At 40.0% G+C, this 23,166-nt stretch overlaps 1 protein-coding gene across 5 annotated transcripts in view; it reads right to left on the bottom strand.

Annotated features, from left to right (window-relative positions):
* The window catches only part of DHRSX (dehydrogenase/reductase X-linked), a 189,269-nt gene that overhangs the window by 31,001 nt on the left and 135,102 nt on the right, over window positions 1-23,166 (bottom strand). For 4 of the 5 annotated variants that reach the window (XM_085551156.1, XM_085551161.1, XM_085551167.1 and 1 more), the window contains 2 exons: window positions 22,944-23,045; window positions 9,802-10,009 (listed from right to left, as the gene is read on the bottom strand). In XM_085551156.1, the coding sequence (XP_085407282.1) occupies window positions 9,802-10,009; window positions 22,944-23,045 (310 nt within the window). The remainder of the gene's footprint in view (window positions 1-9,801; window positions 10,010-22,943; window positions 23,046-23,166) is intronic. The other variant, XM_085551176.1, reaches the window with a different exon arrangement.

The raw sequence follows: 23,166 nt of genomic DNA, 5'->3' as shown, positions 1-23,166 counted from the left end.
TTAATAGATTTAAGCAGACTTCCTGACAGTACTATATACATTTATGCCAGAAACATATTTATTGAGCCTCATCAACTGTGATTTTCCCTTCGTATTAAAAATAATAATAATAATAATAGAGATAGAGAAAAGAGAGAGTTGGGGAAATTTCCAGATTACCACCAAAAAACAATACCTTGCCATCTGAAAGAAACAAACGTGTATTAATAAAACAGAACTGAAATAGAAAGTGTTTACATACCTACTGGGGTAATACTGGTGGTAAGTGGACAGTTGGACAAGGTGATCTTGGAGGTCTTTTCCAACCTCAGTGATTCTATTATTCTACTTACTCATATTTTATTAGTTATGCTTTGTATATAGTTGTCCTGCTGATAATTGATGCCACTATGACCTAACTCATAGTTACCCCTTAGCGTACTCCCACTGAATGCACTAGCAGTTATAATTGGAGTGACTATAGGTTCAAGCATTAGGGCCTCCAGGAACCTCTGATGGACATGTTGGAAATGAAGAAGACAAGTCTAGTAGATGAAATAATTAGCAGTTCTATGCCAGCTGAAAAGCAATCACTTCATGTCCTAGCTGGTCATGGTGGGATTACAGAAACAGCCAGAAACAGCCCACATTTGAAGGGCAGCTTGGGAGGCTTTTCCCTTTCTGGACCACAGAGTAACCGCTGCTCAGAGCTATCCCTCTCCTTGCAGCAAGCCACAACTGCTTTGTGCTTCATCCAGATTTCAGTAGAAGCTGTAATCTGAAAGCTAGGTTATCTTTTTCAAAAAGCCATGCTTGCCAATTTTCAGCCTTTCACTGTGTGAATGCGCAGCATTCAGTGACCAGCTCCTTGTGTATAGCATGTAGGAAATGCAGAGTGAATATAAATTAACCTACTGTCTTTGAAGGACTACGTTTACTGAAGAAAGGTCTTTACTATACAAATATTTATAAATAGCAAACCAACCAGGAGCTTGTCATTCTGGGCACTACTGTCATTCAGATGGAAACAAAACATCATTGCCATTTGGCTGATCCTTCCTCCTAATGGCAGGCAGGTAAGAGCCCTCCTGCTCTACTGACTGCCTTGCTGTGTGCAGCTCCACTCCTCTGTGCTTAACACACTTCTAAAATGTATGAAGCACTGACTCAGAGGCTGGTCATCTCAAAGTCTGAATCAGTACATTTAGAAGAATCTAATTTTTCTGTTTGCTAATAATGGGTGTTAATTTGTTGTTGTTGATTTTAAATATTGACGATGTGTTCAAGTTGTAATTACTGTAATTCCATTCTCTTGAAAATAATAATGCTCTATAAAGAATGAAATAAATTGCCCCTCCTGAAGCATTTTTCTGCAGTCTGTTCATAAGATGCAGTTAAGTACTGGCTAATATCTGAAGTGGTGTTTGAGCATAATGGTTTCTCTTCGTTCAATTAAAATCTCCATCAAATGAATAAATAAATAAATAGAAGTAAGTAAAGTCATTGCATTACTGCAGCCAGAAAACAGAGCAAGGCTCCAAGACCTAGGTTCCGTGTCTTTGTGCCTCTTCGGAGTGATCGCGAAATATCACTGACACATGTCTTTTCATACTATATCTTGGATAACATGGATCTTTGGTTACTGAAGACTGTCACACATCTTTCAACATTATCTCTTGGATTTATATCAAGAAGAGCTCTGTGGCACTCTCTCTACATACTTGTGCAGAAAGATTTTCAGCTCTCCTGCAACAGAGCTTTCAAGTTGAAGGTAGTGAGGGATCTTCCTGTGATTTTTTGTTTCTACAGCAAGGCACATAGGGCTCAAAAATGGATTCCAAATCTTATTTCTATTTTGATAAAATCATATTAAAGTTGGTGTACGCTTCTGCAGACCAGCTTTTCATTCTGGGATTGAGAGGGAATTCTAGAGCATGGTTATGCACACTAAAGTGCTGGCATTTCAAACCCTGCGCTGTTTACCAAATGTAGCTGCATCCATGGTATGGCAAGGCACAAGATGAAAGGCCTCACCCAAGAGAACTTGAGCATACAGTAAAAGTACTTCTTTCCACTACATGAGGATTGCTGTGACACCTCTTTTTTCACTGTATCATTTCAGTTTTCCCTTAAGCTACATTAGATACAGAAATCTCTCCCCAAACTGTAAGAAACGAGGAACATACTAGCAGTCCAAAGTGGCCTACAACTGACATTATAGTTATCTCAAAACTCCATGAGACACAGAGACAGCAATCACTTTCTCTGCCATCTTGCCTTACAGTTGTTTGGTTCTGGTTTGGAATTTTCTCTTTTTTTTTAATTTTTTTTTTTTTTATTATTTTTTAAATTTCCCAATGTTACATTTACTCTGGAACTCCGTAAACAGAGTTCTGCAATAAGAATCAGACTTTTTGCTTCTGAAATTTCTTTCAGATGCCAAGCAGAAGTCCCGCAACTTTCATGTGGACATTTCTGTTGTGATGTATTACAGCTGCCATCGCTGTTGAGAGCTCCCACACTGCACTGTGAGCCTCAGGTACATCAGCCAATCTCCTCGTGTGGCTGGGACAGTGCTGCATGCAGCCAGTCTCATTGAAGCTATGACAACTGTAAGGCATTCTGGCAATGCTAAAACTGCTGGGGGTAACAATATCTGACTTTTACAATGCCTTATCTAATTTAGGAAGTGAATTTTTCATAGAAACCATGTTTTTTAAAGAAAACTCTTTAAACTAAAGACTGGTGTTTCTGCACTGGTGTATGTATTCAAGTAATCATGCTGCTTTTGGATGGAGAATATTCTGCTTCACTGAAAGGACAGGCCTTAGGATGGAGAGCAGAGTAAGGTTTAAGCTATCATACTGAATTACAGCAGCAGAAAACTGCCTTTGTCTCCTGTTTCACCTTGTAATCTATGATGTATTTAATGCTATCAGGGATGTGTGCTTGTGAAGAACCATCAGCAATAGGAGAGGTGAACCCAGACAAGAAGGGTGTATGGCACACTATGCATTTTATCTGGTTCCCTTAACACATCATTCTGGGGGTTCACAGGCAGTTGTACCACCCTCCCCAAGGTACACCATGCCTCTCAAAGGACAATACTGCTGAAAAGGTATTATGAGGATGGTGGCATTTAGAGCAATTGAGAGGAATGCTAAAAGAAATAATTGCCCAGAACCTGAACTCCAAAGCTTTTAAGGTTCGCTTTGCTTTCATCAGTAGTTTTGCTCACAGGGAGATGTTAAACTAACCTTCACCTCTCAAGAGTGACAATCTGCCTCCACTCTGTCCTCTCTGCAATTCCCTTTTGCCTTCTCTGTCACACTGGTGCAGTCTATTAACTTTCACATGATCACTGAACCGTCCCTACGTTCTGGAAAACAACGTGCCTATGAGATCTTTGTCCTCTGCACTGCAAGGAAGAGTTTTTACTGTCTCAGACCACCAAAGAGAAAGAAGTTGGATAGCAGGAACACCCATACATCTAATATCTTTGAGCGTGTCACAGTTTTGAACCAGTTCAGAAACACTTTGTCCTCTTAAATCATTAAGCATTATTAACAATGCATTGCTAAGACCATTAATCCCTTTTAGACAAGGAGTTTAACATTTTGACACATAAAGTAGCTACATTTAATTTCCCTGAAGACACTGAAGTCTGGTGTGGTAGTAGTCAGACAATGTTATTGTTCTTCAAAAACCAATGAACCTTGAAAATATTTTGATTAAATGGAATGAAAATACACCAATAAATGTAAATAAAGCTTTTCCAAAGCTGACATCTCAAATTAAATATTTCTTCATTACCGGCAGCAGGAATGGATTGGAACCACCTATGATCTGCAACATGAGGAAGAGATATGCTGTGTGTGAACTAAAATTATATTTTTCAATCAATGGGAGAAAAGGTCTTCTAATCTAATAGCTATTTTTAATTACTATTTTTTAATTAACTTACAGTATTTGAGATGTGAGCCTTTGGTGAGCCTTTGCTTGTACTCTTGCAATTAATGCTAATTGCTGCAAAAGCAAAGAATCGTTTGGCAAAGCAGCAAATCCTTTTGCATTTGTAGTGAGAGGTTTTAACAAAGAAGGACTGAAATACATTTGTGAGGATGCATTAAGCACTGGAATACTTACTGCCTCACTGTAGGCATGAAAAGTAGGAAACCTGAAGAACCAATACTTCTAACTGAATACAGCAGTGTGCTGTAATTGGTATTGGTTTCCATCAAGAGAATGTGATCTATTTTGCAAATAGAGCAAGAATATGCAACGCAAGTCATTGAGGGGCAACAGTTTTAACAATACAACTCAAACAAAAACATATATTTCCCAAATTAAATTAAATCTAAAATTACATGTATCTATCTTTTTGACTAGAATGATCTTTTAGGATTACAAAATCTGTTGTTTTCATAGGATTTTATAAAGCCATCAGTGCAGTAACATTACTCTTCATATATAACTGTGCTGACTAAAATGGATTAACGAATAAAAGGATATTATTTAAAATACCTCCTGCTTCCTCTTTCAGATTTTCCTTTATCATTAAAGAATTGGAAAGTAAAGAGTACTACCATGCTGCTACTATAAGAAGTCAGCTTCATGTTTGCTTTTGTTTGATTTGAAGAGTTATTACATTCCCTAATGTCTTCCATTCAGAGACTTAAGAAACTATTAGTAATAGATCAGTAGATAGATCATGAAAAGGTATGGGAGGAACCAACTGGGAAGTTGTCAGAACAGTTATGAAAAATGTTGATTCATCAGACCATTCTTAAGAAGAAAAGCAAACCAAACTAAAGGCAAACCTAGCTAACAAGCAAACAAACAAACAAACAAACATGAAGACCTACATTTATTAGTTATTATTTGAAAAAAAACCAAAAGGAATTTGAAGCCATGAATCTTACAGAATGGCTTAGAAACTGAAGTTCAGTTTGATCAACAATATACTTCGAAATGTTAATGACAGTGCTCATTTAAGAATAATTACAGAGATACCAGAAATAAAACAGAATTTGGCCTGAAAAAATGGATCCATATTTTCAAAAAGAATGTGAGATGTTAATTTTTTTGTTGCAGTCTGAGGACAACATTCTCAACATCTCTGCAATATGTACGGGACATCGCCCTCATTTTTCTGCCCAAACTTAATTGCAACCTCATTTACCAGCAGATTTCATGTATGCTCAACAAGAGATGAAGGACGCTACTGAAGAACAGGAAGCCTCCAAACACTCTGCAGGACAGATTTTCCACACCGTGTGTGACAATTTCTCTGAAACTCTTTGCAAGAGGAGATTAAGTGGATCTGCCTCATCTCCCCAGCATCCTTCCAGATCCTGCACAGGTTGGTTTTTCTGCCCAGTTTTTACACCAGTTAGGACACAAATGTGACAGCTGGGGATTTTCGCAATTCCTATCACTTCAATCTCAGCTGTCTCTGACATGACTCATGCACTAAGGTTACACTGAAGAAACACAGACATTATCTGAGGACTGTACGAGCTTGGAGAGTTACAAAAAAAAATGTCAGCTCCTTTCATAGTAACAGAGCAGAGGAAAGAGAGCAGAAAAAAAGTGTGACTAACTGTTCCTAAATATACAGGCGACGTGAACCAGAAAAGTAGCTGTATTACTATGGCTGGGGAGTTCATAAATTTATGATTCACAGCATTACAGAGCCTATTTGGCATGCAAAAAGAGAGGATGATGAAAGGAATCGTTAGTCATGGAGAAAGAGCTAGACAGAACACACAGAGATACTAACCCCTGGGAAAGGGTGCATTTTCAAGTATGACCAACAGCCTGGGAAAGGGAGTAAGGTCTTTTTTTTGTTCATTTTCCAAAAGATCCTTCTTCCTTTGGTAGGTAGAGTACTTGAAAGAGTGCCTTCCTTCCCAGCGTGCTAAGAGCACCATGAACTCCTGTGATCTGTTCAAGCCTACCTCAAATGGAGGGGATGGCACAACATTCTTCAAATGTTTTCTGAAGCCAGACAGCCATATTCTGTCACGGCCATCCTTTTTTCTTTTCTCACTTTAGAAAGCATTTTAAGCAGGCAGAGGAGGAGAAAAGGACATAATAGCTAAGCTGTTCCACTGTTGTGGTACAAAATGTCAGCATGCAATTGCTTGGATCACTGCTGAAATGCTTGCAGATAGCTTTTCTGTTAAACTTTCACCTCCTCGAAAACAGTAGTGTTCGAAGTAGGGATGAAGGAAAATGATTTGCCTTAGGGATGCCCTTGTCAACTCACGTGATTTCTGTTGAAAATGGTCTGGATCTAAAAGACCACAAAGGTGTTTGATGTTCTTCGTATAACCTTCAGCAAAAGAACTGGGAGAACAGTCATCGCTCTTGCGCGTTTGCATTTTCAATAACACACATGAAACAAGCTATGCCCTGCCAGTTTAGAACAAGCTCTGTCCTGCCTTGATGTACCCATGCTGTGTCTCTTTCACTGGAGTGTGTGGGAAGAGGGTGGGTGGGAATGAGGGAAAATGACACAGGGGAGAAACAGGACTGGGGTTGGGGGGGTAGAAGATAAGAAGAAAAGAAGTGGAGAGTCATAAATGATCTGTTGAGCAGAAATAAGATGAAGAAGGAAGAGAAAAAGATGAGACGAAGAGGGAAAAGTCAATGGAGAGAAAAAAAGCTGAAAAGATACAGGTGAAAGTGAAACTGCAAACTCAGAAATCAAGCAGGCAAGCATGAAGAGAGATAAGAAAAGAAGAAAAATAGTTCAGTATGCAAGGAAAATCAAGGAACACTTAAAATAGCACTCCCACCAGAAAGGAGATGAAAAGAGAAAACAAAGGATAAATGAGACTGGTAAAATGGCAGAACACAAACCAAAGAGGAAAATGGAACAGAATAGCAAAAGCTGCCTTTAATGCTGTTCCCGGGTAAGACGTTTTGACAATTATTTGTTTTGATGTGGCCCTGTGGTTACGCTGATACAGATGACTTCTGGCTTCAGACCAGAATTCCGAGCAGCAAGAAAAAGCAAAGCAAGTTGGTATCAATGGCCACAACCGTGACTGTCAGCCCAGAGTCTCCTGAGTGAGAGAACGACTGCACAGAAAAATCTGTGGTAAAACAGAGAACTGCACCACGGTCTACTTTCTCCTTCACGTTAAAAGTCTTTCTGCCTTTCTTTCTCTGCCATATGTGATGGATAGATTCCACCTCCACCTCCACTACTCACCTCCAGTTTGGACAGTAGCCCAACCAAAATCTAGAAATAATGGGACAAGAGTATGGTAAACAATTCAGCCTGCTGCCACAGGTAATTTCTCCAACACAGACTGTACCTCCCTTTCTTCAATGTGAATAAATGACTCCAAATTGTTTGGCTGCCTACCTGCAAGGTTAGGACTCCCCATCAATCAAGGAACATAGACCCAAGTTATGAAATGAACTACAGCCAATAAATACAAGTCAAGATAAGGAAAAGCCAGTACATGTTTTTTTAAGGAAGATTTTGAATTTAAAAGGATACAAAAAAGAAGGATGCACATGGACTGGAAAACTGCGTCAGTGTATGGGATGCTGTCACATCACAATGCTTGCCATGGACGTCCTTACTGCATCCATTAGTGTTTCTAAATGCTATTCTAAATAGCAAGGCGTCTCCAAGGCTTCAAAGTATCAGCAATGCCTTGGCACCCTGCAACAGCCCTCCAGAGCAGCCAAACCACTCACTCATTCTGTAGACATGTACATGACTGCACCAGCAATCTCAGTGAGTGCAGCAGGACCACTTATGAGGTAGCAAGCTATTCACCCACAGAGGGACATAGCAACATCTAGGTTAAAAACAACAGGAGTGTCTTCTTCCACCTGAGCAAAGACGAGGTTTGGAGCTGAATTAACAGTCCTTTATGGAAGCCGTGGGGATGCCTGATGCCTGGGGGAGCAGGTATTGCTGCCTCCCTCGATGCACTGAATTCACCCACATGGGAAGGGGAGCACAAAATTAGTCAGAGTCTGTCCTCCTCTGTGTCTGAAATTCAGAAGGGAAGGATTTGGCACAAAAGCTGCAAGTCTCACTGGTGCATATATATTTTTTTTCTTTTCCTAAGATTGGTCATGTTCATGCCCTGCCTGAGTTTCTCTAATTAAAACATCTCTGGTTTCTTTATAATATGAGTTAATAATAATGAATCACAGATAAGGATGATCCTAGTCTAAAGAGGCACAGTACAAGGCTTTGCTATAATAAGAGAAACTACTGTTATCTAGAGCCATGGAACAACCACATTTAATTTTGCATTCTGCACTTTACCCCAAAGAGATACTAATTACATTCCCCCTTAGTCCCCTTGCATGGTTCTGTTCAACACATGCACATCAGAAATGATAAATATATACATCAAGTGAAGAGTAAGGATAATTTCCTGCAGCTGTTTTACAAGCAAGAGATTAAACTGCTACAAGCCTGCAGAGTTTAAGAGATGTGCTTGTAATAAAACTGATGCTGTAGTATGTAATCAGAAGTCTAACACAAAGTTTGACATGCTTAATGCAGCATTCGTATGTAAAATGCGTGCAGTGAAAACAGCCTGACCCTCTAATTTCAGTCTTTGCTCTAAAATGAAACCTCAGGCCAGGTGCCTCTACAGTCTTGCTGAAGTCCTTGTCAAAGGACTGAGACAGAATTTCTGCAGGGAGATGAGGCAAAATCCAGGGTACCTTTGTGCAAGTAGCAACTCTTTGGAGTCTATCAGAAGAGAGATCTGATCTCAGGTCAGGTCAGATCAGCACATTGTTTCCACATGTGACTGTGTGTGGCAATCATAACATGTATCATTTCAGTTATCCTGCTCATTCCTTAGTTTGTTAAATAATTCTGCACAGAGATATGTACCACATAATTTGATGCCTTCCTCACATTACCAGCATCCCATACATACTACCTCACAGTTTCCCTACTTGCAAGTGATTGGGAAGAATATAGCTGCTCAGCTCTGTGGACCTTGCTAGGCCACAAGCAAAGCGCAGGAATCTCAATGACCTCCCTGTTTTCTGTTCCCTCAGGGAAGTGCAAAGGGTGACACAGGCATGAAGCAGGGCTTGGGCATAGAATCCTTTGAGCCGGAAGGAGTCTTTAAATGTCATCTACTTCAGTTCTCTTGCAATGATCGGGGGCATCTAGAGCATCTACAGTGCCTCACCTCAGCCAGCTTGAGGGCTGAGGAGGATGATGGGGAGACTGGAGAAGGGCGACCAGGAGGGGCACCAGGAGATGAGAAGCAAGAGATGTGAGGATGGAGCAGGATGCATCAGGTGCCAGCTGGCAGGGATGCCCAGCAGGAAGAAGAGGCAAACAGGATGCGGACTGGGGGAAGCTGAAAGGCAAACAGGCAGGTGTGGCCAGGCAGCCCTGCCAAAGCTAGGCTCTCTCAGAGCCCCACACAGTCAGCCCCAGGTGGGAAGCCACAGGCATCTGCCTGCACCCTTCTGGAGTCAGGATGAGGGCTCTGCACCTGCTCAGTCCAGGAGAGAACTCCCATGATGATGAAGCCTGTTAGCATTCACCCCTGCCATTTTAAAACATCCCACTTTTTCCACCTTCACGATTAGTCAGTGAGGAGTCCTGACTGTACCATGGCCATTGATGCAGTGCAAGGTTTCAAGACTCATAATAAGAGACTGCAAGCTTTGCTCAACTTGTAAGCAATTGCTTGAGAAGCATTGTTAATTAAAAACAAAACAAAACAAAACAAAAATGTCAGCGCTAAAACCCCACAATTTAATCTGCACACTCTTCCTGCTAATCAATGAGTACCCAACATGGATTGGTACCTGCTTTGTAAGTCGTCCAGGTGCAATTTGCCTACATAATGGGTGGCTGATGAGACAGTGACGATCCTAGCGCAGTGACTGTGCGTTCCTGATTGCTTCAGCGTATCCAAGAGGAGGTTAGTCAGCAGGAAGTGTCCCAAGTAGTTCAAGCCGAAGTGCTCCTCAAACCCATCCTCTGTCTGCCTTTCAGGGACCAGCATCACCCCAGCTGGAGGAGAGAGGGAAAAACGATTTATTTCAGAGGAGAAACTAGACAGAAGGAGCATGGATCTCCTGCTGCACAGGATAAACACGGCATTTAGAGCAGTGAAAGACTGCTGATGGCATGCGAGGTGTAGAGCTGACACTGACTGATTTCTGCTGAGAAAAATGTCCATATCGCCACTTGAATTCCCTTAGCCAAAAACTGGGTACAACGGCTCTCTTCCTCCCTACCTTCAAGAATGTAGGGATAAATGAAAGGTGTGAAAGTGTTCTGAAAACATTAAAAGCTGATTTAACCCTCTGCTGGCGTGCCAGAATTCAGCACTGCAGGTCTGCAGCAGTAATCATTCCATCCAGAAAAGGAGGTTGATCCCAACAACGCTCCCTCCATCAAAGAGCTCAGAGGACGAGACCAAGCCAAGCAGCAGGTCTGCTCTCCCAGACAGCTTTCTGCTGAACCCTGGCTGCAGTTTAAAGATCTCTTGAGTCTTTGACTGAAATGTGCAACTTCAGTCTCACTGCTGTGAGTGAGAAAAGATGTTGTAAATTTACCCAGTATATATTAATTACTGTGTTTATATGCAGCTGCATATTGAAACAACTTTCTGAATGCTTATTTTGGCAATAGTTTTGCATATATTTCTAGAAACCACAATTTTCTAACTCAGTGCTTAAAATAAGCATCCACATCCCTCACATGCAATGTTGATTTCAGCATTTTGCGGAAAATCTTTAACTAATGTGTGAACTGTAGCACGTACTGAAGCTGTGTGGGGGTTAGCTATCTCGCTCGCTTACAAAGTGGATTTTAATATTATAAATTATTCTTATTTTATTAAAATTTAATTATCGCACGAGTGGACCCGACTTCTGTAATTTAAATGCAGATACATGTCATTCATAGAGAATAATGTTGCAGGCCATTTATCTTCTCACTAATGTACATGACTGTGATACAGCAGAATGGCCTCCTCTGCCCACAGACATAAAAGGATCTCAGCTTCATCCTCTCACTACTTCACCTGCCTATTAAAAACCCTTTAATTTACCATTGCTTGACATCAGACCAATGATGGCATATTAAGTTCCCTCTTAAAATTAGTCATGCTGCCTGCCTGCATCTCTCCTTTAAAAGGATCCGACCATCAGACAGCTTTGCTTTGCCATTGCAGCTCAGGTTGAACAGGTTGTACTTTCAAGATCTCTTTAGCATAGTTTAATACCTATAGTTTCACCTGTAGATTCAACTATGAACTGCCAGCTGCTTAATGGGTACACATCAGAAATTGCTGGTACTGTGAAGAAGTGCAGTCCAGAGCAAAAGAAGAATATTTTGATAGGAGTGGAGATTAGCCATACTATTGTTGTGCTGCATTATACAGTCAGGGGAGAGAATGAGCATGAAAGATAGGGAACATAAACAGTGAAAGGACATTAAAAAATGCATAAAATGTAGAAGATGAAAAAGAAAACGCAAGTGAGGAAGGATCAGTTTCCAGTTGCATAAGACAACTGGAGAAACAAGAGCGAGTGAGTGAGAGGAAGGAAGAAGATACAGGTCCAGAATGGAAAGAGAACAAGTGAAATGTTTGGGAGCAAGACAGCACATATGAACCAAGCCCCTTCTTTACTCTGTTGGCTGATGAAATGAATGAGAGAAACACAGTGCAGATTACACGCTTGGCAAGCTCTGACTGGTGTTATCTCTGTCATCACAGCCACTTTCCCAGGTCCCTCAGAATGATGGGAAAACCCAGTCACCGGATGCGGTGTCTCTGCATGACAAATCTCATCTTTAATAATGGAGAGACACAAATTAGAGGCTGTCTGTCTGGGTGTCCCGTTGTATTCTCATTCCTTGGCAGCACTTATTCTGATGCATAGTGCAACTGCTCACATAGCTGCAGAACAAAAAGCACTTCCTTTTCCTCCAAAACCTTGTTATGTAGCGTACAATGACATTTGGAACAGAGGCCTGGACTAAACACTGATGTGAAGGTTACAAATGAACAGAAACTGAGACAAGCTCTGTTGGAACTTGGAGCTGTCCTTTTTTTTCTGGGAGGTGGAAAGGAGGGAAAGGCTGAGAGGGAACCAAAGTCTCATCTGACTGCAGTGTGAGTTTTAGCAGAGATGGAGTTTGGGATGAGCTGCTGGAGGCTGGATGGCAGCAGTACTGCAACTGTGAGTACTGGGGCTGGTAAAAGGAAATTATTTGCATCTCTCTGGGGCTCATCCTGCCTTCCAAAGCTCTAAAACTTGGAAAAGGAGGGGGGAAACAGTTTGCAAGGTGTATATTAGCATCAATACAGATCAAATGGAAGTCCAGGATGGGAAAAGAACAAGAAGCAGCCTTCGCACAGCAAAGCAGATGTGATCCCCAAATGCTGCCACTTGGTCTCCCTGAGCTTTGGATCACCATAAGGCTGGCCTGTAAACATACACATCCCTACTGGCAGTCAGGCAGAAGGATAGAGGAGTTTGCCCAGAGAGAGGTTCTGCAGCTATTCAGCTGCACAACAGAATCATAGAACCACTAAGGTTGGATAAGACCTTCAAGATCACCTAGTCCAACCATCAATCCAGCACCACTAACAGTGTCCCTCAGTGCCACATCTACACGGTTCTTGAACACTTCCAGGGACAGTGACTCCACCACCTCCCTGGGCAGCCTGTGCCACCGCAGCACCACTTTTTTTGAGAAGTTGTTCCTAATGTCCAACCTAAACTTTCCATGCTGCAAATCACAGCCAGCAAGCAATGGCTGCACAGGCCACCATTGCTCCCACTGGCCCTACTCTGCACTGACTCCCCTGTGCAGAAGTGTGGTCAAGTGCTTGAGCAAGAACAACCACGCTCGCTTGGGTTTGCTGCTGGTACAATCCCCCTTTTCTCTTCAAGAGCTCGTCAAATACTGTTTATCTAATAAAATCTTTGAAAGACAGAGATTTTTTAAAACATCTTTGATGTGGTTCATATCAAGGCTTTCAAAAAATGATGCTCTGCAATATGAAGGCACTTTCTCTCAGTTGGGGAGAAGCCATCTGAATTCACCAAGACTGAGCATGCAGAGCAATACTTAACAGAAAACTGAACTTGGCTGCTTTTCTGACACAAGGAAAGACCTAAGGGTAGCTAAAAACATTCTTCTTATTTTATTTTATTTTATTTCATTTTATTTTATTTTATTTTATTTTATTTTATTTTATTTTATTTTATTTTATTTTATTTTATTTTATTTCAATTATTAACATTCAGCAGATACCAAAAGTGGGATGGCATTGTATCCTTTGTCCAGAAATGTCATCAGTTTTACTCAAGGGCCTGAAAGGTAATTCAAAGAATGAAAGCTACCACTATTTTTAATTCTTTAAATTAATCCAATACTATATTATATGTATTTTTTCTTCTTTTTTTTCCATCTTACCTATTCACTATGAACTAAGATTGATTTTGCTTATTCTTCCACTGCAGAACACTACCAAATACTGGTCTGATCCTAACTAATGTAAGTCAGTTTCCTTAGTTCTTTGAAGTGTGTGTGAAGTTGAAGAGGCAGAGCGTAGACCATTAACACCCAACACCTCAGTTCTGATATAACCTTCCTTTATATTCTTTCCTCTGATTTAGTCAGGTTGTTTTCAGACAAAACAAAAGTGTCACTGATACAAGCATGGCATTAGGAAATGAGTTACTAAATTAGCTGAGAATGAGCTTTTGCTTCGCTGTTATGGATGATATTAATGAGCTATTATTGAAATGTTCAGGAAAGAGGCTGACAGTATGCCCGTAGAAGACTGCCAAAATGACACACTGATGTGCGATCAGGCAACTACGCTGAGTGACTGTTCTTATTACAAAGTAATACATTCCAGTGTGCCATAGTTATTTATGTATTGTAATCGTAATTAATTACCTATAAGGTTTAAAAAAAAACAACAAAACAATTAACATTTAATTCAAATGAATGGGCAGCAGAGAACGGAGGATATTTTTTCTCAAAGAATGAGTATAACTCAAGAGAACTGTCTTTGCAACCATTCATCTATCCTGACTGCCTATAAAAATTTCCAGTGAAGCTATCTGGGATCCATCAATAAACTAGTCTTATGTGACTTTAACAGTATAATGAATCCAAAAAGTAAAAGTTTATGAGAGATGAAAGCATTACTGCCCAGGCATACCACATTTTTATTGGACTATATAAGAAGATTTGTATCATGCTTGCCTGTGCTGCAGATGAAGGTAAACACTGCTGTAATTCCTGTATCTCCAGCTGCACAAAACATCCTTCAACTGTATTACAGATTCAAAAAATACAAGTATTCCATTTGTGAAGATTTATTTATAGTGAGCTACTTGGAGGTTTTAAAGCTACTTCTATCAAAAACACTTAAAATAAATGAAAGATAACAGGGGCAAGGTTTTCAATCTCTCTTCCAGATGCATATCAGAATGCCTTTCTTCCTCGACAGCTCGTGGAGCTTCACTTGAAGGCAGAGTCCCTACATGCTGGCCTGTTATTTCCAGCAACCCAGAGGGCTGGCCAGCAGTTCAAAAGATCGGTCGCACGAATGATGGCTTCACAGCAGAAGATAAATCTATATAACCACATTTACCTAATTCTTGCTGTTTGCAGGAGATGCATTCTCAAAGGGAAAAAAGAAGAGAAAGCGTTACTCCAAATGAAAGAGCAAAGCCTTTTCTACAAACAGTTTTTGTATTTTTCCCTCTGTGAATGCAGGCACACAGGGCAAACCTCCCCACTAACACAGTTCTCAAATTGTACTGTGCTGCACATCCATACACCAAAAGTCCTACCAATGTATCTGTCTAGCTATACATCATCACAGTCTACTTCTCTTCTAAATAGGCTATAGTGGAATAAACACCACTATCTAAGTTTTATGCTGTAGCATAATGAACTAGGTGGCATCTAGAGTCCACACCAGGGGCCCTGACCCTCAGACACCAGGATATCCATCTGTCCTCAGTGGTGGGACATATAGTCTTGTGCACGCATGGACACAGGCGGGAGTGGACTGGATACCTGAAAGCAGGTTTATTCACTGCCGATTCACCCTCAAATCCTCAGCTGATAGACTTCTTGTTCACTTCTACACACTGGCTTCTTGTATAAACCTCTCTTCCAAGTTATAGTCTTGACCCATCTGATCTTCTCCCTTTTCCATACCACTAGTTTTGTTTTTACATCTAAACATGCAGCAGCCATAATGTGCAGAGAGCTATGGGCATGAGAAACTTGAGGTCACCAACTACAGCAGCTCATCACCCATGTCTGTGAGACATTTAGGTCTGGAATGTGCTGAAATCACCTCCCATCTCCACAGTCGTTCCTCAGCTACAAATCAAGGCAAGACCTGCTCAGTCCTGAGTCAGAACATGCTTGGTACAGGCATAATATTTAGCTGTTAGAATGTGAAAGAGGGTTTTCACACTGGAACACTTAACATGCTTCTGTCTTGATGCAGTGTGGGAATGTTCTGCTGGTGGTAAAAAGTTCATCCATCCCTGACACAAAGGCAACAACTTTCTATTAATCAAGTCCTAATTCAAAAATATGATAACATCTGAAGAGCTTTTTTAATGAAACTTGCCATCAGTTTTGATATCATAAAAAAAAAAAAACACAAACAAAATGTTTTTTTCTTGCTCTTATCTGGAAACAGACTCTTTTATCTAGCATTACAAATATTAAATCATAGTATCATAGTATCATAGTCTCATGCGGGTTGGAAGGGACCTTAGAGATCATCGAGTCCAACCCCCGGGATTCGAGCCTCTGTGTAGCAGAGCGGCACTTCTACCACTTGCGCCACAGGGGGGATTTGAACTCCCCTATGAATCAACCTAAGTCAAATATCTGGCATCAAAACTTTTAGCCTAAACATTAGAAGTCAGTCTAACTGGTGAGTAACTGAAAAATGAGCAGTGCCCACTGATAGTGCTCATGCACTCACATGCAAGCCAAAAGTAGACTGTATTGGTTGTGCCAACAGAGATAAATGATTGCGTATTTCCAGCAAAGACAAGTTTTTAGTTTATCGCTCATCAGAGGAAAAAAAAAAAAAAAAGATAAAGAAAAATGTAGTCCAGAGGAGGGCCACTAAGATGATTAGAGGGCTGGAGCACCTCTCCTGTGAAGAAAGATTGAGGGAACTAGGATTGTTCAGCTTGGAGAAAGCTCCAGGGAGACCTCATTGTGGCTTTCCAGTACTTGAAGGGAACATATAAACAGGAGGGGGAACGGCTGTTTATGAGGGTGGTTACTGATAGGACAATGGTGAATGGTTTTAAATTGAGACAGGGGAGGTTTAGGTTAGGATATTTAGATATTAGGAGGAAGTTTTTCACACAGAGGGTGGTGACGCAGTGGAACAGGTTGCCCAAGGAGGCTGTGGATGCCCCATCCCTGGAGGCATTCAAGGCCAGGCTGGATGTGGCTCTCGGCAGCTCTGGTGATGCTGCACATAGCAGGGGGGTTGAAATTGGATGATCATTGTGGTCCTTTTCAACCCAGGCTATTCTTTGATTCTTTGATTCTATGATTCTAGAAGATGATAATCCCTATTCAAGGATGATAAGAGCGAAAACTCAAACTTCATGGGGTTCATCAGAAAACTGGCTATAAGACCTCAGGTTCGCTTCTGGATTCAGCATGATACTACAACACAGTTAACATACAAGAATGCACACTAGTTCTCCAGAAGATGTATCAGTTTAAAAAAGTAAGAGTTATCCCCCTCACAGCCTGAAAAGAGGAAAGTCAATCGTAACTTTTTCATTCAACAGAAAGTTCTCCTAGAATTAAAACACCTTGTTTTGCATTTTGTATAAAAAACAGATTAACCAAAAGCTATGAAAAGATTAGGTTAGAATAAACCATGGCTCATTCCTGCCTCTCAGAAAAGCCAGTGGCAAATGTCCCCAACACTTAAGCAGAACCAGTTGGGTTTCCTAATCCATCAATAGCTGGATTTTGTATCTGTCTTCCACTGATAAAAAAATTGCATTCAGGACATAAAAGCAAGTGGGTCAAGAACCTGCAGCATATGGAGCCTGAGATATTTCCTTTTTCATAAAACGTTTGATATCCCAGACACAGAAAAAGCTTTGGAAATAACTAGAAAGACAGAGATAACATCAAACAAAAGTCAAGATTTTAATGAATGAAATCCTTACAGTCTGACAATCGGAAGTAACCCAAAGGTGCTCTTCTGACATATTAGTAATTCAAATAAAAAATAAACCTTTTATGAGAAATCTGATATCTTTATACAGGATACGTATCGTTGTGGCAGACAGCAATGCTATCCAAGTACAACAAAAGCTCTAGCTGATGACTGTGGCTAAAAATCTGAGCACAAAGTAGATGTGAGCATAGAGTGACTCTTGGTGGCTCTGGGCCAGCCGGGCTGGGTACTGTCAGAAGGAGCACAGTGATGTGACACCCAAGCAAGCTGCATCCAGTACCCAAGGCAGCCAACACCTGTAAAGTGTAGTGTGATTAGCAAATCTCCCCATAAATTCCAGTCTTCTCTCTAATAAAGATGCCACTGCTGAGAAATCTCACTAAATGTCATCAGTCTTACACTGAGCTACTTCTTTTTCTTCAAAAAACCACCTGCTTCTAGAACAAATTATTATAGTATGTCACTGTTCTTATGACTCTTCTAGTTTTTCCCATCGTCTGTAGGAAATTCATTTTAAATCAAATTCAAATGACCTTTTCCAGCTCTAAACATCTCCCAAAGGCCCAGCTCTCCCATGATGTCTACTGTAACCCAACACATAAAGGCAAAAGACCAGCTGTCTTTCTGCTTATTCCCCTCTATTTCTCCCCGTTCTCTCTGCCTGTCCTCCTCTCTCTCCTCTTTCACCTCATCTTCAATTAGATATTGCTCTAATTTGTCTTCAAGGCAGCGTACAGATGACAAATGATGCTGCAATCAAGACACTAGAATAAGATTCATGTGAGACCAGTTCCTGAGTTCACCATAGCCTCCTGTATGACTGGAGGAAAAGCATTATTTCTGGTGAAATCCAAGTTCCGCTGGAGTCAACAGCAATCCTCCTCACTAACTTTTCCTCAGGGAAAGTTCCCCAGTGATTTTCCACTTCTCTGGGTTGGTTTCTCTCCATTTTATAGTCTTAGCAGCCTCCAGCTGCTACAGAGAGGGGAGCTGGCTCCTACCTAATCCAGTGGGACAGGTTCTTTTTCGGATCCCACTGCTATAACGTAAGTAATTATGTTTAAATCTAACCAATCCGTAACACCTGTAAGTAAGTAAGAATCTATAAAACTGCTTACTTTTTTTTTATATTCATTCCCTTATTCCTAACCCTCAAATCTCACATTTATTTTTAAGATTTGTTCTTACTAATACTCAGTCAGAAGAATAACTTTATGTGCGATCAACCACAACAGCACCCATGGGACTAATCCATGCAAATGGCTCAATGCAAGGGACTGTGCCCACACTCCACATGACTCAACTGCAAGTAGGTAGCACAAAGGAATATATCGGTATTTCACAAGCTTACCTACAGATACAGCTTTCATTCTTCAGTAGACACTAAGGAGGGAAGATTGTAGAGACTTATGCATTCTGTCAAGAGACAGGTTTCTCAGGTGATCTACAAATTACGGATTACAAACCTCTGAATTACTCGCTAGCTCAGAATTATCGATTTTAAATTGCCTCATATAGATTTCAAACCAAAATGTATTAAATGTAATCTGCCTACTGTTGGCTAACAATATACTGAAATCTCTAATCTTTTTTCCTGTTTGTGTACATGCCAAGACATTCGCTAAATGTAGCCGTATTTTAGTCTGTTTCTATTCTGTAGGAAAAATTACAAACTATTTGGTAAACAGCTACAGAGAAGGTAGATGCTATGTCATTTTTAATGAATTAGACAACGTTGTGTTTGGTATCTGAAGCTCCACGGTTGTTGTTAAAGATGTGATTTTGATATTAGCTCACATGGTTTTAAGGTCATTAAGTACTGCAAAGAACACATAAGGATAAGCATTATCTGAAGGACATCTGGAAACTCTTCTAGCACACAGAAAAAAAATGATGGATCCCATTTAGCAAAACTATCTCTCACGTGGATCAGTGACTACTACTTATGGAATTTTACACAGTGTTTACATCCGTTCCTTTTGCAGCCTCATGTAGAAAGAAGCCTTTTCAGTAAATCCTAACACCGATACTGTCTTAATGATTGCAGTAAGTGATTACACTACAGTAATGCCCTAATATGCTAAATGCTCCTTACAAGGAGAAATAAATAAATAAATAAACACCAATTGCAAATGAGTGGACTAGCAGATGCATTATGCTGACTTTCTGTCAGGTAAAGTTTTCTAACCTGGTTGTACTGTATCCACCCTTCTGTAGATATTAAGCTAAACTCTTTTTCACTTGAACTGTTCCCTTTTTACCACTAGCACATTTTGCTTTTTAAAGTATGTTTATACAATACCATAATTGCATCTTTAACGTGTTTTGTTTACTTAAAAAAAACCAAGAGCTGAGCATGCACATTACTGATGCAGAAAACCAAAGCAATGGAACAACAGGCTTTTATTTGTCAGCTGAAATCATGAGTGCTCTCAACCAAATTTTTCCTTTCAAATTAGAAATTAGAAAGTTAAATGTATATGCTAAAATCAACTATAACAAAAAGAGAAGAGGTGACTACAGTGCATGAATCTCCCCTTGGAAAGCCCTGAATGTTCATGTTAGCCTTCTTAAAATGCCTGGAGCAGTTGAATACCTAAACCTTACTGAAGTTCTTGTGGGATCTGAGTGCCTTGCTCTGGGAGAATATTTTGCAACACAGGAGTCTGGCATTAAATTAATTTCCAACTACATCTTGAGCCAAGCAAGTGATGGAAAGCATATACATTTGTCTTTTTTAAATCACCAGCAACCTCAGAAATTGCAGAATTCCATCATGTAGTACTGATTATTTACCTAACATGGCATTTCATTCAAAATCACCCATATTTAATAACATTTCAATGTTAATTACATAGTTTGCTTTATTGCATAATACTAGAACTTTCCTCAATTCATCTTGAAATGACCGTATTTTTATTAGGTTCACAAAAGTCCACATAAAATATCATATACTGTCACAAGAATAAAGTATAAATATTCATGGATATATCATGTGGACAGATCACTAATATAGAGAGATGAGTATATAGATCAATAAAAGATTTTAACTAACTAAATATCACTCATTTGTTGTGAAAAGAAATGCAGTGTAACAGTTCATGTTGTTTTTACATTAAAAATAATAAAAGAATACGGTCTTTGATAAGAGAATTCTATGTCCCGTGAAGACAGAGAGGAACATATTAGATTTTCAATGTTGTAAGTCAGAAATCACGGAGCCCACACAAACTTCCATTTTCAAAACCTAATAGAAACTTTCTATCAGGCCCAAGAGACTTTGGGTCAGGCTCTTAAAAGTATATGATTGCCTAAAAAACATAGGTGTCTGGCCTGAAGGCTCTACCTCATACACTAGAAAGCAAATATTCTTCAAATCAAGAATGCTAGAGCTTCAAGATTGGTCACAAATAACAAAGTACTATATGATACTACGAAGCCTACAATTCTAGGTGAATGCATCATGTCTCTTTGGGAATTCCTCTAAGTCAAATAGTAGCCATGCCAATTGCCTTGCTATCAACAAAGTTTTCTGACAGAAAATGTACATGCTACTGACAAACATGCTCAACAACTTGTCTGTATAAAAAAGGCTGCTGCAAGCCTTGTCCTCCCAAGGACCCAGACTTGTTTCTAGAGGATTGTGCAACAGAGGCAGCGGAGCTGATGACTGCAATGAGTTTTTTGAGTGGGTAGTGCCTCAAGCTCTGCAGCCCACGATGAACTGAATCTCCTTCCTCCATGCATTGCGTAACAGTGAAGAAGCTGAATAAAAGAGGAGAAGTGACAAGAAGACGACTACAAATTAGCCCAAATATCAGCATTTTTCTCATATGTGCTCAGTACTGATGGAAAGTCAAGACAAAATGCAAAGGTTTTAGCTTCAGGCCATTGCTTCCCCATTCGATTTTTTTTTCCCCTGATATATACCTCGAGAACACATGGACTTTCACCTGAACACTAGGAACAAAATGGAATGCTACAGATTATTTACAAGAGCAAACAAAAACAACCATAAAATGGGGAAAAGAACTTTTAGAAGTGGAAGATGGTGATGTGCCAGGTAATGGTCTAAAACCAACTTAATTGTACGGGAGTCTTTACAGAGGATTTGAACGGGATCACTTCCTTGATTCTGTTAAAGTCTTCGTAAATAGCAGGGTCAGACCATGCATTTCAGTCGTGCTTCTAATAAGATTTTTTTTTTTTTTCTTTTAACAATTGAATTCCTTTCAAACTCTGTTTTTAACCAAATGTAAATTAAATAACATCTTTCCAATAGGTCACAAAAATCATTGAATCCTAGACTTGTTTGAGTTGGATGAGACCTTTAAAGGTCACCTACTCCAACTCCCCTGCAATGAACAGGGACACCTACAGATACATCAGGGTGCTCAGAATTCTGCCCAGCCTGACCTTGAATATCTCCAGGAACAGGGAATCCACCACCTCTCTGGGCAACCTGTTCAAGGGTCTCACCATCCTTATCATAAATAAACTTTCATCTTATATCCAATCTAAGTACCTGTTTTAAAAGAATGCAAGTACAACAAGGGAGATTTTGTAGCCAGGATTAGATATCCACTACCATTAAGTACTTCACAATTAAAATAAAAACGATAGGCTTTTTTTTGTTAATGACATAAAGAGGAACACTTCCTTGAACATTTCATAAATGTTTCGCATCAATCATGAAATAAAATATTCTTGAATTTTTATCGCAATAGTTGCCTAATCGAGAACTATTCAAGGCATCGACAAATGTAACAAAATCATTTTTCTGCAGCATGTTTGCCCTCACCTGGACTGAAGGGTGCACCAGGAAAAAGAAAGTGTTCTTTGGGATGCCTTAATAAAAACACATGCAAATAATTAGGAAAACAAGAGCAGTGGCATATAACAGCAGAAAGCTTCTAAAAGAAGCCTAAACTGTTGCTGGCAGGTTTTTTTCCCTAGTTAAACACACAGGAGAAAATTGCCCTTTAGGAAAGTGCACATTAGGCATACAGGGCTTTGGAAGAAAATTACTGTATGGGCTAGTTTCCAAAAAATATTGTGGCTATAAAGAATAATTAGATGGCAAGTATTTGCATAATAAAGCTTAAATCCCAAAGAGTAATTAGATTCATTTGATAATTGTATGACTTCAAGATAAATATCATCCTTTTAATTTGTTCTGTGACCACTGAGGATGCAACTTGATGGACAACCTTACAGAAGCAGCTTGATCTAAGCAGTGAATGCTCTGAGGTCTCTGGATTCTTCACTAGTTGATATTTTAAATAGATTGACCCCAGTTCACCATACAAACACAGTAAACACATTCATACAGGGAAAACACAAAGGGACTAAAGATCCAAAGGTGAAAAGGCTGCTTTTCTTCAACCATGAAGTACAGTTTTCCTTTGCTTTGCTTCCCTTTATTTTAAGGGATGCTCAGATTCTGTTGCCGCTGCATGAGTGCTGGAAAGCTAAGAAACACAGCAAGCAGCAAGGCCTGTGATAACATAACAAACAGAGGTGGCACCCAGGTGCTCAACCTGCTCACTGATGCTCAGTCATACAGTGCAGTTTAACTCCTAGAAGGACATCCCTGCTAATGTAGCCATGCTATAACCTGCTGTCTGGTTCTGGCAATTATCAATCTGAAGTGTGAAGTGATAGGAGAGAGGCCTGTTTGTCACATTCCCCAGTGCATATATGTAAAGAGGAAATGGAACTCACCATTATTCACCAGCACATGGACTGGACAATTCTTTGCTCTAAACTGCTGCACAAAGTGCCGAATAGACTTCATGGAAGCCAAATCACAGTATAAAAACTCCACTAGGAGAAAAGAGAAGACAAACAAACCAGAGTTAAGACAGATACAAAAATAAGAAAACACGTATATACATCATCAAAGACTCCTGTTATAAGTTACTCTGGAAAGCAAAAGTTTTCAAGT

This window comes from Coturnix japonica, chromosome 1, assembly GCF_054131305.1.
Source record: "Coturnix japonica strain WE chromosome 1, WE-NBRP24, whole genome shotgun sequence".
Lineage (NCBI taxonomy): Eukaryota > Metazoa > Chordata > Aves > Galliformes > Phasianidae > Coturnix > Coturnix japonica.
This window is presented reverse-complemented; position numbering and strand designations above follow the sequence as displayed.